The sequence below is a fragment of the Zophobas morio genome, unplaced genomic scaffold, assembly GCF_036711695.1.
Source record: "Zophobas morio isolate AGI-343-1 ecotype UQ-CSIRO unplaced genomic scaffold, CSIRO_AGI_Zmor_V1 ptg000026l, whole genome shotgun sequence".
In the NCBI taxonomy this organism is placed as follows: domain Eukaryota; kingdom Metazoa; phylum Arthropoda; class Insecta; order Coleoptera; family Tenebrionidae; genus Zophobas; species Zophobas morio.
The window spans coordinates 10,517,421-10,534,484 of record NW_026972131.1 but is presented as its reverse complement, the minus strand read 5'-3'; the positions used below and the strand labels follow the sequence as shown (position 1 = coordinate 10,534,484).

Sequence of the window (17,064 nt, the reverse complement as noted above, 5' to 3'; positions counted from 1 at the left end):
TTAACAAAATAATAATTTGCTTAAGATGCATTTAGTTTACAGAAAATAACGTTTTTAGTGCAGTTGTTTATTAAAACTTATTTAATGTTGCTAATTTTCACATAGCAGATTTTTCATAGCTCAGCTTTTGTACATGTCATTTATTTCACAATACATGTAAATTAAACTCTATTAATATAATTAACAACTTTTATTGGAAAGTTATTTTATTTAAACCAAAAATACAAAAACATTAAAATAAAATAATAATAATAATACTAATAAAAATCGTTGACTTATAGATCATTTTTCGCAGATTACGTATATAAAATATTTTTGTCAATTTGTCTTCAAATAACTGAGAACTGCGGGGAAAATATTTCAAAAATCCCCAAAATTTCCAAAAAATTTGAAATTGTTCCAAATGGCTTTATTTGAGAGGGAAACATTGAGTTTCTAGTTTTATAGAGTATTAATCGCAAATTTAACTTATGCAATCCTAGCCCCGCCGACTCACCCTCTATTTTCTTAAAGAGTATATCATTTCCCAAAAATTGTCTTATTTTCGCAAGTACTAGTCCCTCCCACTTTCTCTCCATTTTCTTAGGGGGTATGTTATTTGCTAAAATCAGTTTCTTTCTTAGCAAATACTAGCCCCGTCCACCCGCCCTCTCTTTCCTTGTAGGATATGTCATTTGCCAAAATCAGTCTTACCTAAGCAAGTACTAGGCCCGCCCACCCGCCCTGTATCTTTTCTAGGAGGTATATCATTTGCCAAAATCAGTCTTATCTTAGCAACTACTATATTATATATAGAAATGGCAAAATAAAATATTAAACAATAATTAAATAGTACTTGTAAGATAAGACTAATTTTGACAAAACACATACTTTCCAAGAAAGTAGAGGGCGGGTGGGCGGAGCTAGTACTTGCTAAGATAAGACTGATTTTGGCTAATGAGACACCCTCTAAGAAGAGAGAGGGTGGGTGGGCGGGGCTAGTATTTAATAAGATAAAACAGATTTTCGCACTTTTAACATTTTCGACTATTTTTCAACTATTTCCGAAAATCAGCGAGAAAAGTGAGAAAAATTTTTCGTAATTTCCAAAAATTTTTTGTCTGAAACAGTTAAAAGACGATCTGACCCAACGGAAAATAGTTGGCTTATAGATAATTTTTCGCAGATTACGAATCTAAAATATTTTTGACGATTTGTCGTCAAATAACAGAAATGCGGGGAAATGACTCCAAAAATCCCCAAAATTTCCAAAAAAATTGAAATTGTTCTAAATGGCTTTATTTGAGAGGGAAACATTGAGTTTCTAGTTTTATAGATTATTAATCGCAAATTTAACTTATGCAATCCTAGCCCCGCCCACTCACCCTCTATTTTCTTAAAAAGTCTATCATTTCCCAAAAATTGTCTTATTTTAGCAAGTACTAGTCTCTCCCACTTTCTCTCTATTTTCTTAGGGGGTATGTTATTTGCTAAAATCAGTTTTTTTCTTAGCAAATACTAGCAAATGCTGTGTGTATTATATGCACATAGCAGATATTTCGAGCGGTTGTTTGACTACCAACACATGACAGGTTTTTTCTTTTTTAATTTAAAAATAACCACGAATTTTTAACACATAGCAGTTTTACCATTCGACGCGCTATATTTCTTACAATCAAATCATGAGCAAACCTAAAAATGGACAAAAAGTGCACATAGCAGGTATTGCAGAATCAACGACGATATGCAAATCCAAAAAACATGAATGGAATGATAAATCACAAGAAGAGACTCATCATATTTCATACAATTTAGATAGGATTTATTCAGCAAAATTTTGAGGTGACGTCATCAATTTTTTAGAGGGGATAAGTAAATATATTGTGAACAAAACGGTCCTGGTTTAATAACAAAAAAATATTGTTCGTCTATAAAACAAGCTCGTCTTATACAAAGTATTCGTAAAAATATATATGTCGTAAAAAAATTTACGTATGCTGGTCCCGACTGCCATTATAGTTTAAATATTTTTTAGAAAATCCTGTCATGGATGTAGAAACATTTGTGACAGCCAGAGAGGTTTTTTTGAGAAAATTATCTTTCAATTTAGACCAAATTTAAATAGACACTTGGCAACAGGCACATTTGGGCAAAAGAAAGAGAAATTAGGGTTACGGCTTCAAATTTTGGACGTATTTACAAACTTAGACCAACTACAGCAATAGCTAAAACTGTGGAATCTCTGTTGTACAGAGTACATTTAGAAGTAACAGTTATACATACTATGGACAGCAAAGTGAGGAAAAAGCTGTCAAGTGTTTTGAAATAAATAAAAATATAAAAACTGAACGGTGTGGCTTGTTTATTTCAAAACAATTTCCTTACTTGGCTGCTAGTCCAGACAGGGTTCTAGAGGATAGGAGTGCATTAGTCGAAATTAAATGCCCTTCAAAATCGCAAGATTTGTCTCCCGAAGAAGCGGTTAGAAAAAAAATAATCAAATTTTGTACATTGACAGACAGAGAATTGAAAGTAAAAAAAAATCATGATTACTACTTTCAAGTCCAGGGACAAATGCTTGTTACGGATATTTCACAAGTTTATTTTGTTGTATGGACACCCAATGGAATAAATATAAAAAAATTTATAAAGACGAAGAAATATATGTAAAAAGATGGCAGATCAACTTGGCAGATTTTGCTTTGGCGCATTATTGCCCGAAATAATTGATTCAAGAAGAAAGAGGAACCTGCCTTTGCGAGAGATTTTTTTAAAATAAATAAAATTTGTTTCTGTTTTTTTATGTACTTTAATAATTTATTAGGAGTACATTTTTCATCACCAAGACTTGCATATTTTTATTATAAATATATTTTGAAAATGATCTCTCGGCAAATGAAAACATATACGAGCACTTTTTTCGAGTAAACAATGAAGGGAGAAGTTACTGGGCGTAGGGCTTTTTTAAAACACCTCCTTTCTGAGATAACACTTAGCTACTTATACATGTTAAACAAAAGCTGTATTTTATATATTTTTTATTATTATTATAAATATGTTTATTAGTTTTATTAATTAAGAAAGCAAAATATATATTAACAATAATATTACAATGAATTTTTAGTAATCATGTGTATTAAATTCAGGATCCTGAGTGGAATAAAAATATTATAGTTCCCCACTTTTAATTCGGTTTTATGATAGTACCGCATTGCGTAAAAGTTAATTTTCTTAACAATAGACTACTACGGCCGGTCCTGGCGGCTTGTTATAAAGCTGAGTTCCTTGCTATAAATTAGAAAAATCAGCCGAGAACTGTAACAATCAGCTTATGGTAAAGCAGGCGATAAGGGTTTTACCTGAAAGTCGCTTCCGTAAATTTTAGTGGCGCTCCTATCGGCAAAGTACTAAACTAACTGTTCAAATTCTGTCGAATTGATACCCATTTTTTTCAATAACTGTTAGTTTTGGTTAAAAACTCTGCTAACCAATAGATCATTAATTTTCCTCTGATATTCATGTTAAAATTATTCGACGTATTTTGCATTAATTTGTGGTATATTTTGATTTTAATAAACACATTATTATTTAAACAAATTGTACCACTAACAAACATCTAATGACTCTGCGCCCTGTAAAAAGTGATGTTTTATCCATGTGCGCATTTTCAAGCGATTTTATGATGGTTATGACTCAAAAAACTTGAAAAGAAAACAGAAAATGGTGCTTTTTTACGATATTTCTCAGCCATATTTTTTTAGTTGATTGAACTGGTCTCTGCGCCCTAGAATATGAAAAAAGCTGCAGTTTGATGTAGACACATCTATATTAATATCATTTTTTCATACAAAAAACCAAAAAAATGTTATACCTCGTCTAGCGAGTCCTTTTAATTCCCACGCATTTCCCCTATGAATAACGTCTGTTGAGTCCTGGTCCCAAACGTGAACGTCTCCACATTCCCGTCACGTCTGGGCTTCCGGCTTCGAAACGGTCACGTATCTCGCCGCCACCAGCCGCCCCTGATTGACAAATTCAATTTCGAGGACCTACCGCAATGGATCGCGAAGACAGCTATCTGCGGCGCTCCCTGATGGATCCATATAGTAGATGACGATAGGATAGGACGGGAAATGGACAGAATGGGTGATTGGATGGGCGCACTTTTTCAATGGTTTTGTAACTCCTCTCCAACTGCCGCATTATGCGGTGTGAGTAGCCCGATGCTCGTGACATCATCTTTCACGTTTATGCGTACATGATGTGCGAACATTACGCTCTATAAATAAAACAGGAGGTTCGAAGAACGAGAGGAAACAGGTAGCCGGGACTTCCTCTTTGTGATCGCAGGCGATTCGAACTGCGGAAATTCTACTAGTGCAAATGTATTCAGAAGGCGGGCTTCGGGAAACCGCCGAGATTTAGTGAAAGTGCTGAATAGATTTAGTACGGAGAGTTATTGCTGCGGGGTGTTTACCGTTAGATTTGGAGTGCGGACTGCTCACTTTGCGGCGATCATTTTTCAAATCGATAATTTCGGTAAATAAAGGGTTGCGGAGTGGAAAGAGGAAGGCGGCCGCTGAAATTTTAAAAAGGGAGTTACTATGACCCCTACATCGATCGACGTTTGCACCCATTGGGAGAGCTCGCAGATGAAGCTACATAGTATAAAATAAATTAAATTTCTGCAACTTCATAGGCACCGTTTGAGCATCGTTATTAAATGTATACTTCCGTATTTTCTAGAGGGCTTAAGTAATACGTTACAAAGGAAACTTAATAAGCTCGCTTTCTTATTGAGTGATTGGAGGCCCTTAAATCCGCCCTTAGTGCTACCCAATCAAAGAGATTTCCTTCATTCTCTCGCTTATTGGCTATAACGATGTTAATTCTCCTTATTTAATCCCGTAATAGTATAGTTAGCAACGGGCTACTGCAGCAACCGACTGATACACCGTACAGTATCACCTCTTTAGTTTCCTGCTAATGGGGCTTTAATTTCCGTCTTCAACCCTCTCCCCTCTTCCTTATCGATCCGAATGGGCTACGATGACGAACTTAACGGTCCAACAGTTCGCACCCAAAGGATTATTATTATAAGCGTATTATTGACAAACGTAATCGGCGGCACGGAACGCCACTTTCATCTGCATTCTGATCAAAGGACTTTTCCAGGGTGTATTATTTCGGGGTTTTGCAGCTATTTCGGTCGTGTGACATTTTTTAAGGTTAATGGGGGTCTATTAACCTTTGCTGAGCACGAAGACGTCATTTGGTTGCACTGTGGTACTAGGACCGTTCGTTCGAAGTAACTTTCCACCAGTTTTTTTATTTAATCAGCGGAAAGTGTGCAAGGGACAGCGCCCCCATATACGTCGCTAATAATTGCGATATTGCGACAAGTATAACACATCAGATAAGCAGCTTGGGACATTAGAGACCCCAGGGGCTGACCGTGACAGACAGCGCCTACAAAGCAGTGACGGACGGGGGGTGTCCACCACCACACAATATCCGCACTTGTCGCCGGTGCCAAACCCTGATTACAAAACCGAATCGCCCCTCGAATATTCATCAAGAGCACAAAACACCGCTGCATACACTCAGTAGGAGTAGCTATGACTCCGGTGGTAAATCAGACTTCGACATCCTTTACTATTTTTCTATACTCTGCATTATATCTAGACTCCGATATTCTTGATCTGCGTTCTTGCTTATCTATATCCTTATTTCTTCCACTCAGTTCTTCTTCCATACTCCTTCCGATTTCTCTCATTCTCTCTATTTCCTCACATGCATAACCCTTTCCTTCATAATAGTTGTCTCTTTCGTTCCAAACATGTTTCCCCCCTTCCTTTCTTATTTCTTTCCAACATTCTTGCAGTATTTTGCAATCACCTCTCTCACTAAACTTCTCTTCAAATCCAACCGCCCTATTACCCGCTTCCACTCTCATTTTCTCCCTTTTTGTTTCTTCTCTCACTATATCCTTTCTTTCACTCCTTCTGTCCCGAACATCCACGCTTCGTTCTGGATTCCATCCCCTCCTGGTGCCTTTCCTCTTTTCAGTCTTTCAATCTGTCTTCCTATTTCATCTTCTATTATTTCCGAACCTCTCCACATTTTTTCCGTCGTTGTGATTCCTTTATTTATTTTGCAGCATTTTACCTCACAACCTCCCAATAAGTCCATAAAGTGTCTTTTCCATTCCATGATTTTCCTACTGATTTCAGTCTTCCTTCTCCGTTCCTTGTTTATACATCTCCAAACTTCTTCTGTTTTCGGGGAGTTTATTGTCTTCTCTTCTTCTCGTTTTTCCCTTTTTCTTTCTTCCCATTTTCTCCTATAATTCTCTCTTGTGTTTAGGTACTCTTTTTTTCTTCCCTTGTTATTCTTCCATTTTCTTAATTTTTCCCTTGCTTTTGTCTTCAACTCACTACATTCTCCGTTCCATCCATTATTTCTCTCTATATCCCTAATTTAATCAGAATTTTTAGATGACTTTCAAAAATAAAATTTCCCATTATGTATTCGTATTACCTCTCTTATGCATATTTCGACACATTCTTGACGTTTTTGGAAATTTAACTAAATACTTCCATCTAGATTTTGGGCCGCAGAAGTCACTTCTGGCTTCATTTCTTCTATAACTTAAACCGTTTTTTCAGAATCGTCCATTGAAATATCGCAATTTTTAAAAATCTCCAAAAAATCGAATTTCACACCAAATTTTCCGAAAATATTGCTCCGTTACCATAAACATGCTAATTTTTGTAATCAGCACGTCGGGATATATATACATCTCTGAATTTTTTCAGAATTGTTAGACAACTTTTTCAAAAATGAAATTTTACACTACGGTAGTACTTGCCAAATAACCTACCCTCTAAGAAAATAAAAGGTCCCGGCTAGTATTTGCCAAAATAAGGCACATTTTGACAAATGACCTACTCTTCAAAGAAAAGGTACTAGCCCCGCCCACCCACCCGTTATTTTCTTAGAATAGGTCATCTGCCAAAATCAATCTAATCTTGGCTAATTTTTGCAAATGACATATTCTCTAAGAAAATAAGGGTGGGTGGGCGGGGCTAGTACTTGTTAAGATAAGACTGATTTTGGCAGATGACCCACTCTTCTAAGAAAGTAAGGGTTGGGTGGGCGGGGCTAGTACTTGTCAAGATAAGACTGATTTTGGCAAATAACATATCCTCCAGAAAAAAGAGGGTGGGTGGGCGAGGCTAGTATTTGCCAAAATAAGACCCATTTTGACAAATGACCTACTCTTCAAAGAAAAGGTACTAGCCCCGCCCACCCACCCGTTATTTTCTTATTAGAATAGGTCATTTGCCAAAATCAATCTTATCTTGCCTAATTTTTGCAAATGACATATTCTCTAAGAAAGTAAAGGGTGGGTGGGCGGGGCTAGTACTTGTCAAGATAAGACTGATTTTGGCAGATGACTTATTCTTCTAAGAAAATAAAGGCTGGGTTAGCACTTGCTAAAAATAAAAAAATTAAAAATCAAAAAATGAGAAATCGGAAAATTGTACAACTGTCTAATCAGAATATCAAAAACTGAAATATCGAAAAATTGAGAAAACAAATCTTTCGAATTCGAAATTCCGGCTTTGATTTTTTTTTAGTTTTTAGATTTTTCAACTTTTGAATATTTCATTTGTTAATTTGTTTGACAATTTTGCAGTTTTTATTTCCAATCTTTTGATTTTTCAAGTTTTAACTTCACAATTTTTGAATTTTTCAAGTTCTCGAATTAAAATTTTTCCTTTTCACAATTTGTCATTTTTCGATTTTTTTACTAAAAGAATAAATTTATTCGAAACGAAATTTTGAAAATTGAAAATTAGAAACAAAATTTTCAGATGTTTTAAAGTTACGGTAAACATGGCAAATCGCTGATCAAAATTACTTTGTACTTCCTTCCAAAAACTCGGTGACAAAAAATCAAAAATCGAAAATTTAAAAAATAAAGATCTATTTTCTTGATGTTTTTAAAAATCAAATAATTGAGAAATCGGAAAAGTTCCAGAATTGTAAAATTACAAAAAAATCAAAAGTTTTTTTCAGTTGTCCAGGGAAATCAAAAATCGAAAAACAAATCAAAAAATTGAAAATTTGAAAAGCGAACTCATTTTGACAAATGACCTACTCTTCAAAGGAAAGGTACTAGCCCCGCCCACCCACCCGTTATTTTCTTAGAAGAGTAGATTATCCGCCAAAATCAATCTTATCTTGGCTAATTTTCTCTAAGAAAGTAAAGGTGGGTGGGCGGGGCTAGTACTTGTCAAAATAATACTGATTTTGGCAGATGACCCACTCTTCTAAGAGAGTAAAGGGTGGGTGGGTGGGGCTAGCACTTGTCAAGATGAGACTCATTTTGGCAAATGACATTCTCTAAGAAAATAAGGGAGGGTGGGCGGGGGGCTAGTACTTGCCAAGATAAGACTGATTTTGGTAGATGACTTATTCTTCTAAGAAAATAAAGGCTGGGTGAGTGGGGTTAGTACTTGCTAACAATAAAAAAAACTAAAAAATCAAAAAATGACAAATTGAAGAATCGGATAAATGAGAAATCGAAAAATTGTACAACTGTATAATCGGAAAATCAAAAACTGAAATATCGAAAAATTGAAAAAAAACAAATCTTATAAAATCGAATTCGAAATTCCAGTTTTCATTCTTTTTTTTAGTTTTTACATTTTTCAACTTTTGAATATTCCATTTGATAATTTGTTTGACAATTTTGCAGTTTTTAATTCCAATCTTTTGATTTTTCAAGTTTTAACTTCACAATTTTTGAATTTTTCAAGTTCTCGAGTTAAAATTTTTGCTTTTCGCAATTTGTTATTTTTCGATTTTTTAACTAAAAGAACAAATTTATTCGAACCGAAATTTTGAAAATTGAAAATTAAAAACAAAATTACGGTAAACATGGCAAATCGCTGATCAAAATTGCTTTTTACTTCCTTCCAAAAACTCGGTGACAAAAAATCAAAACCCGAAAGTTTAAAAAAATAAAGATCTATCTTCTTGATATTTTTAAAAATAAAATAATTGAAAAAATCGGAAAACTGCCAAAATTGTAAAATTAAAAAATCGACAGACATCAAAAAATTGAAAATCGAAAAATTGCAGCATCTAGTAGTACTCATTACGATAAGACTGATTTTGGCAAATGATCTACTCTCTTAAGAGAACAAACCGCTGCTGGGTGGGGGTAGCATTTGCCCAATAACCTACCCTCTAAGAAAATAAAAGGTGGGTGGGCGCGGCTAGTATTTGCCAAAATAAGACTCATTTTGACAAATGACCTACTCTTCAAAGGAAAGGTACTAGCCCCGCCCACCCACCCGTTATTGTCTTAGAAGAGTAGGTTATCTGCCAAAATCAATCTTATCTTGACTAATTTTCTCTAAGAAAATAAAGGTGGGTGGGCGGGGCTAGTACTTGTCAAGATGAGACTGAACTTGGCAGATGACCCACTCTTCTAAGAAAGTATAGGGTGGGTGGGCGGGGCTAGTACTTGCCAAGATAAGACTGATTTTGGCAGATGATTTATTCTTCCAAGAAAATAAAGGCTGGGTGGGTAGGGTTAGCACTTGCTAAAAATAAAAATATTTAAAAATCAAAAAATGACAAATTGAAAAATCGGATAAATGAGAAATCGGAAAATTGTACAACTGTATAATCGAAAAATTGAAAAAAAAAACAAATCTTATAAAATCGAATTCGAAATTCCAGTTTTCATTTTTTTTTTTTAGTTTTTAGATTTTTCAACTTTTGAATATTTCATTTGATAATTTGTAATAATTAATCTTTTTTTTCAAGTTTTAACTTTACGATTTTTGAATTTTTCAAGTTCTCAAGTTAAAATTTTCCCTTTTCACAATTTGTCGTTTTTCGATTTTTTAACTAAAAAAACAAATTTATTCGAACCGAAATTTTGAAAACTGAAAATTAGAAACAAAATTTTGAGATGTTTTAAAGTTACGGTAAACATGGCAAATCGGTGATCAAACTTACTTTTTACTCCCTTCAAAAACTCGGTGACAAAAAATCAAAACTGAAAAATTTAAATAAATAAAGATGTTTTCTTGGAATTTTTAAAAATCAAAGAATTGAGAATTCGGAAGGAGAACTGCCAAAATTGTAAAATTAAAAAATCGAAAGTTTTTTCATTTGCCCAGAGAAATCAAAGATCGAAAGACAGATCAAAAAATTGAAAATGTAAAAAGCGAGAAATTGAAAAATTCGAGGGTTGAAAAACCGAAAAACTGCAGAATCTAGTAGTACTCAGTACGATATTGGCAAATGACCTACTCTCTTAAGAGGACAAAGGGCGGGTGGGTGGGGGTAGCATTTGCCAAATAACCTACCCTCTAAGAAAATGAAAGTTGGGTGGTCCCGGCTAGTATTTGTTAAAATAAGACTCAAATAACCTACTCTTCAAAGGAAAGGTACTAGCCCCGCCCACCCACTCGTTATTTTCTTAGAAGAGTAGGTTATCTGCCAAAATCAGTCTTATCTTGGCTAATTTTCTCTAATAAAATAAAGGTGGGTGGGCGGGGCTAGTACTTGTCAAGATGAGACTGATTTTGGCAGATGACCCACTCTTCTAATAAAGTAAGGGGTGGGTGGGCGGGGCTAGTACTTGTCAAGATAAGACTGATTTTGGCAAATCACATATCCTCCAGAAAAAGAGGGTGGGTGGGCGGGGCTAGTATTTGCCAAAATAAGACCCATTTTGACAAATGACCTACTCTTTAAAGAAAAGGTACTAGCCCCGCCCACCCACCCGTTATTTTCTTATAAGAGTAGGTCATCTGCCAAAATTAATCTTATCTTGGCTAATTTTTGCAAATGACATATTCTCTAAGAAAATAAGGGTGGGTGGGCGGGGCTAGTACTTGTTAAGATAAGAATGATTTTGGCAGATGACCCACTCTTCTAACAAAGTAAAGGTTGGGTGAGCGGGGCTAGTACTTGTCAAGGTAAGATTGATTTTGGCAGATGAACCACTCTTCTAAGAAAGTAAAGGGTGGGTGGGCGGGGCTAGTACTTGTCAAGATGAGACTGATTTTGGCAAATGACATTCTTCTAAGAAAATACAGGCTGGGTGCGTGGCGTTAGCACTTGCTAAAAATAAAAAAAATTAAACACAAAAAATGAGAAATCTGAAAAAAAATGTTTATAAAATCGAATTCGAAATTCCGGTTTTAATTTTTTTTTTGTTTTTAGATTTTTTAAACTTTTGAATGTTTCATTTGTTAATTTGTTTGACAATTTTGCAGTTTTTAATTCCAATCTTTTGATTTTTCAAGTTTTTACTTTACAATTTTTGAATTTTTCAAGTTCTCGAGTTAAAATTTTTTTTTTCACAATTTGTCATTTTTCGATTTTCTACTAAAAGAACAAATTTATTCGAACCGAAATTTTGATAAATTGAAAATTAGAAAAAAAATTTCAGATGTTTTAAAGTTACGGTAAACATGGCAAATCGCTGATCAAAATTACTTTTTACTCCCTTCAAAAACTCGGTGACAAAAAATCAAAACTCGAAAATTAAAAAAAATAAAGCTCTGTTTTCTTGATATTTTTAAAAATCAAGTAATTGGGAAATCGGAAAGTACTTGTCAAGATAAGACTGATTTTGGCAAATCACATATCCTCCAGAAAAAAGAGGGTGAGTGGGCGGGGTTAGTATTTGCCAAAATAAGACCCATTTTGACAAATGACCTACTCTTCAAAGAAAGGGTACTAGCCCCGCCCACCCACCCGTTATTTTCTTGTAAGAATAGGTCGTCTACCAAAATCAATCTTATCTTGGCTAATTTTTACAAATGACATTCTCTAAGAAAATAAGGGAGGGTGGGCGGGGCTAGTACCTTTTCTTAGAAGAGTAGGTCATTTGCCAAATTGAGTCTTTTATTTTTGACGATTTTCGAAATTTAACTAAATACTTTTTCTTGTAAATTTCGGGGCGGAGAAGTCACTTCCGACCTTATTCCCCATTTCTTCGATAACTTTAACCTTTTTTCCAGAATTAGATAATTAATTCTGTCCATTGAAATATCATAATTTTTAAAAATTTCAAAAAATTACCTATAAAAAGAAGATCTTGCGTCATTTTTCCCTTCTTCCTTTTCTTTTGGCTTTTTCTAAAAATTTCCTGCCTTCTTGAGTCTGCCCTCTTCTTCATTCGCACGAATTAATTAAGTGGACAACTCGCCGACTCGTTTCCAAACCGGTGTACACTTTTCCCCTAGTTTATAATCTAATACGGCTTGATTGATAATTCAATAAAAAGTAGACGAGGGTATGTCAAATCGAAAATAATTAGGGAGATCCGAACACGCTGATGTTTGCCTTCATGTTAGTAGAGTGTAAATGTCGCATCAATAAAGCCCCATGCTGCCATTATTATCATCGTTACGTTTATTGGTTGTTTACCAATCAATCGATTAGGCCAAACGTGTGAAACAGACCATTAAAACGGCTGTGATTGAATCCGACTGAAATATTTCGACTGTGGCAGAATCGAAAAAACGAGTGTTGCCACCCAGTTCGCCTGATTTCATTCAAATGAATTAAAACGGCCGTGACCTTTAAATGCAGTGTTAGCCGTTTAGAATGCAAGAGTTTCGTTCACTTAAAAATAAACATAGCATTTTTTATTTAATTGTCGCACTAGTCAGTAACCTTACGTAAGTGCTGGAAAGCTTCACGACGTCCCCCAAGGATCCGCCGTATTGTTAATTTTATCAGATGAAACTTGTGCCATAATCTTCGATACGGCTTAGTAATAAAACTGCGTTAGCATGCACGGTATAAGGGCGCCATAAAGTTTGCTAGCTTTTACGTAACAGAGTCTGCATTGTGTGGCCCAGCCATAAATTACCGAGCTAAGGTTCTGCCCACAAGCAATTTCAATATTTATGCGCGACTATCCCGTGTAAAATAGCAATAAAAGCTTCAAACTCCGCGATGAATGTGTCGGGGAAATCATTTCAGCCCTTTCTTCTCAAAAATAATTAGACGTTCGACGCTAATTTATAGATGTCTCCGAGTCGTTAAATACGATAATTGCTACAAGGTTTCTTTTGCGTCCGCATGAGCTGAATTATCGAATACGGCGCATCTACACAAGTTGTTTGCTTTCAGTTAATTAAATCAATGAGAACGCGCTTGAATGCTTGTTTGTATGAAACGTCTGATGATTCCGTTGTTTGACATGTGTGATTGTGATCGTGATACACATTCCGGTTGTTTCCAACATCTGGCTCCACGCGTTTTTTAGGCTGGAATGGCCAAAGCGATGGCGTTTGCGAGCTTCAAGTATCAATACGAATCGCACGCGCTTGTACGATCGCACGCAAATGTTTTGAGCCTATGGGCGGATCGTTTTTGCCTGCCCTCACTGAAGAAGGCGGTCCAAATCCTTCAAGGGCAGAATTTGTAGGTAGGCTCAAACTACAACGAAATTTACATTTGGTAAGAAATATTTATGGCTCACACCAGTTCTCTCGAATTTGTCGGAGAAGATTTAGCAGGTAGTTGTTCCCATAAAATAATGGTCACTTTCGTTCGTGAGTAACGATGGTCCCGACATGAATTATTTTGCTTTATAACATCTTTCGACCAATTGTTCCGTATAAAAAATTTCATCACTTTTTTAAATAAAATACTCTTAAAAAAAAAACGGTATTGTCGTTGAGTGACATGTAACTGGCATAATAATAAAAACGTGCCATTTTTGTTAACTGATATTTTTTTCATAAATGTCGCAAATTTATTAAATTTGTCTAATCATCCCCACCAATAATCTGATGACGTCAATTCAAATTTATACATAGGAAATGGGTTTTAAATTGTATACAGTAACATAGTCCTACACATGTAGTTTATGACTCCGTGTTGAGTTTTTATTATATTTTGGAAAAAAAATCAAAATTATGAAACAATATTTTGCAATTTAATTTTGAATTTGCAAAATCGAATAATTTGAAATCTTGCCGGTGTTTTAAAGTCATGATAAACATGATTTAATTAAAATATATTTGCTTATCCCCTCTAAAAAATTTATGACGTTACCTCAAAATTTTGCAGTATAAATCCTATCTTAAATGTATAAAATATGATGAGTTTTTATACTTGTGATTTATCACTGCATTAATATTTTTTAGATTTGGTTATACAGGGTGTCTCAAAAAAGCTAATGACTGAGTCAGTTTATTTTATTGAAGAAATCAAGAATAGCAAAACTGAATACTTTGAAATATTGTAGATGTTTTGAAGTTTTTGTAAGCATGGTAACTTTTTCGAAAATTTGATTAATCAAATATGAGCAAAATCAAAAATCGGAAAAACTGAAATTCACTAATGCAAAAAACAGAAAATCGAAAAATACAAATCGTAAAAATCGAAAATCTAAAAATGGCTAATCAAAAAATCGAAAATTCAATGAATCAAATACCTAGGTCGATCGAAAACTGGAAATTCACAAACCTCAAAAATCGAAAAAACGAAAATTGAGAAACGGGAAAACCAAAAAATCGAAAAGTCAAAAATTTGTAGTATTGAAAATTAAAAAAATCAAAAACAAAAATAAAAAAATCGGAAATTAAAATAATCAAAATATGTAAAGTAGAAAAAAATTGCAAAGCCTAAAAACTGAAACGAACAGAAAATCTAAAAAGCAAAAAATTGGAAAAACAAAAATTCGAAAAATCTAAAATCGAAAAAGTGGAAAATCGAAAATCTGAATAAAGAAACTTGGAAATTCTGAAAATTGGAAAATCGAAAATCAAAAAATCGGGAAGTAACAAAATTGAAGTCTAACAGTTGAGAATAGAAAAACTGAAAAACCGAAAATTCTAAAAATCGACAATGGACAAATTGAAAATCGCAAAATTTAAATTGAACAGTTGAACATTGAAAAATCGATGAATTGAAAAATCGAAAATTCGACTACTCAAATTTTCTAAAAATCGAAAAATCATAAAGCTGAAAAATCCAAAATTCTAATGATCGAAAGTCTGAAAACTGAAAATCGAAAATTCTGAAAAGCGGAAAATAGAATATCGAAAAATTTAAAAGAAAGAAAATTGAAGTCTAAAAACCGAAGAATGGAAAAATTAAAAATCAAAAATTCGAAAAATCAAAACCGAAAAATTCAAAGATTTAAAAAGAAAATCGAAAAATAAAAAATATGAAAATTGAAACCCGAAAATTTGGAAAATCGAAAAGTAAAAAAATTGAAGTCTAAAAGCTGAAAAATGGAAAACTGAACAATCGAAAATTCGAAAATCAAATATAGAAAAATCGAAAAGCCGAAAAATCGAAAATTTGATAAATCAGATATGCGAAAAACAGAAAATCTGAAAATACAAAACAGGAAAATCAAAAATTTAAAAATGGAAAAACCGAAAATCGAAAATTCAATGAATCTAATACGTAGGTCGATCGAAAAACTGGAAATTCACAAATCTGAAAAATCGAAAATTTGCAAGATTGAAAAACCGAGAATTGAAAAATCAAAAAACCGAAAAATGGAAAAATGAAAAATCGAAAAATAGGAAAACCGAAAATTCGAAAATTCATAATATTGAAAACTCTAAAAGTCGACAATTCAAAAATCAAAAAATTGGAAAGTAAAATAATCGAAAAATCGAAAAGTAAACAAATTGCAAAGCCTAAAAACTGACGAACAGAAAAATCGAAAAATCGTAAAATCAAAAAGTGGAAAATCGAAAACTGGAAATTGAAAAATCGAAGATTGGAAAATCGAAAAATCGAAAATCGGAATATCGAGAATCGACAAATTAAAAAACCGAAAAATCGGAAATCGAAAAATGAAAAAAAAACCGAAAATTCAAAAATCGAATAATCCGAAACTAAAATAATAGAAAAGTGGAAGAGTAAAAATTGCAGTCTCAAAACTGAGGAACAGAAAAATCGAAAAATAAAAAAAAATCGAAAAATATCTAAAAGTGGAAAATCGAAAAATCGAAAATCGGAAAATGGAAAAACCGAAAAATCGAAAATCGAAAAATCGAAAATTCGATGAAACAAATACTCGAAAAAACGAAAAGTAAAAAAATTGCAAGGCCTAAAAATTGAAAAATCATCGGAAAAATCAAAATCGAAAAAACGACGATTGAAAAAAAAATAAAAAAATCGAAAAGTGGAAAATCGGAAAGTAACAAACTTGAAATCTAAAAGCTGAAGAAGGGAAAATTCTAAAAAGCAACAATCGAAAAAAGCAAAATTAAAAATTGAAAATTTGAAAAATGGAAAATCGAAAACTCGAATATCGAGATTTTGAAAAATCGTAAAAATGATAATCGAAAAATCGAAATGCTCAAAAATCGAAAATTCGATTAATCAATATTCTAAAAATCGAAAAAACGGACACAAATCCACAAATCTGAAAAATCGAAAATCGAAATACGAAAAATTAAAAAACCGAAAAATTGAAAAATCCCAAATCGAAAAATGGAAAAACCGAAAATTCAAAAATCAAACTATCGGAAAGTAAAATAATCTAAAAATGGAAAAATAAAACAAATTGCAGAACCATAAAAACTGAAACAAACAGAAAAATCGAAAAACCACAAAAGCGGCAAAACGAAAATCGAAAAATCGTAAAATCAGAAAATGGAAAATCGAATAATCGAAAGTTGAAAAATCGATGGTCGAGAAATAAAACAACCGAAAAATCGAAAAATTTATTCATTAATGGAAAATCGAAAAATCGAGAATAGAAGAATTAAAAACGTAAAATCGATAATTCAAAAATCAAAAAAATCGGAAAGTAAAATATAATCGAAAAATGCAAAAAAATTGCAAATTCTAAAAACTGACGAACAGAAAAATCCAGAAATCTAAAAATGGAAAGACGAAAAATCGAAAATTGAAAGAATGGCAAATCAAAAAATCGAAACATCGAAAAATCAAAAAAACGAAAACTTAAAAAATCGAAAAACGAAAAAACTAAAAACGCGAAAATTCAAAATACCGCAAATTTGAAAAATCAGAAAATTGGAAAGTAATAAAATCGAAAAGTTG

At 33.3% G+C, this 17,064-nt stretch overlaps 1 protein-coding gene across 7 annotated transcripts in view; it reads left to right on the top strand.

Moving 5' to 3' along the window:
* The window catches only part of LOC135136678 (uncharacterized protein), a 190,349-nt gene that overhangs the window by 116,027 nt on the left and 57,258 nt on the right, over positions 1-17,064 (top strand). Inside the window, exon 1 of one of the 7 annotated variants that reach the window (XM_064066084.1) lies at positions 13,211-13,357. The exons of the other annotated variants lie outside the window; for them this stretch is intronic. Within the exon in view, the coding sequence (XP_063922154.1) occupies positions 13,301-13,357 (57 nt within the window). The 5' untranslated portion in view covers positions 13,211-13,300. Of the gene's footprint in view, positions 1-13,210; positions 13,358-17,064 lie in introns of those variants that run through there. 7 annotated transcript variants of the gene reach the window in all.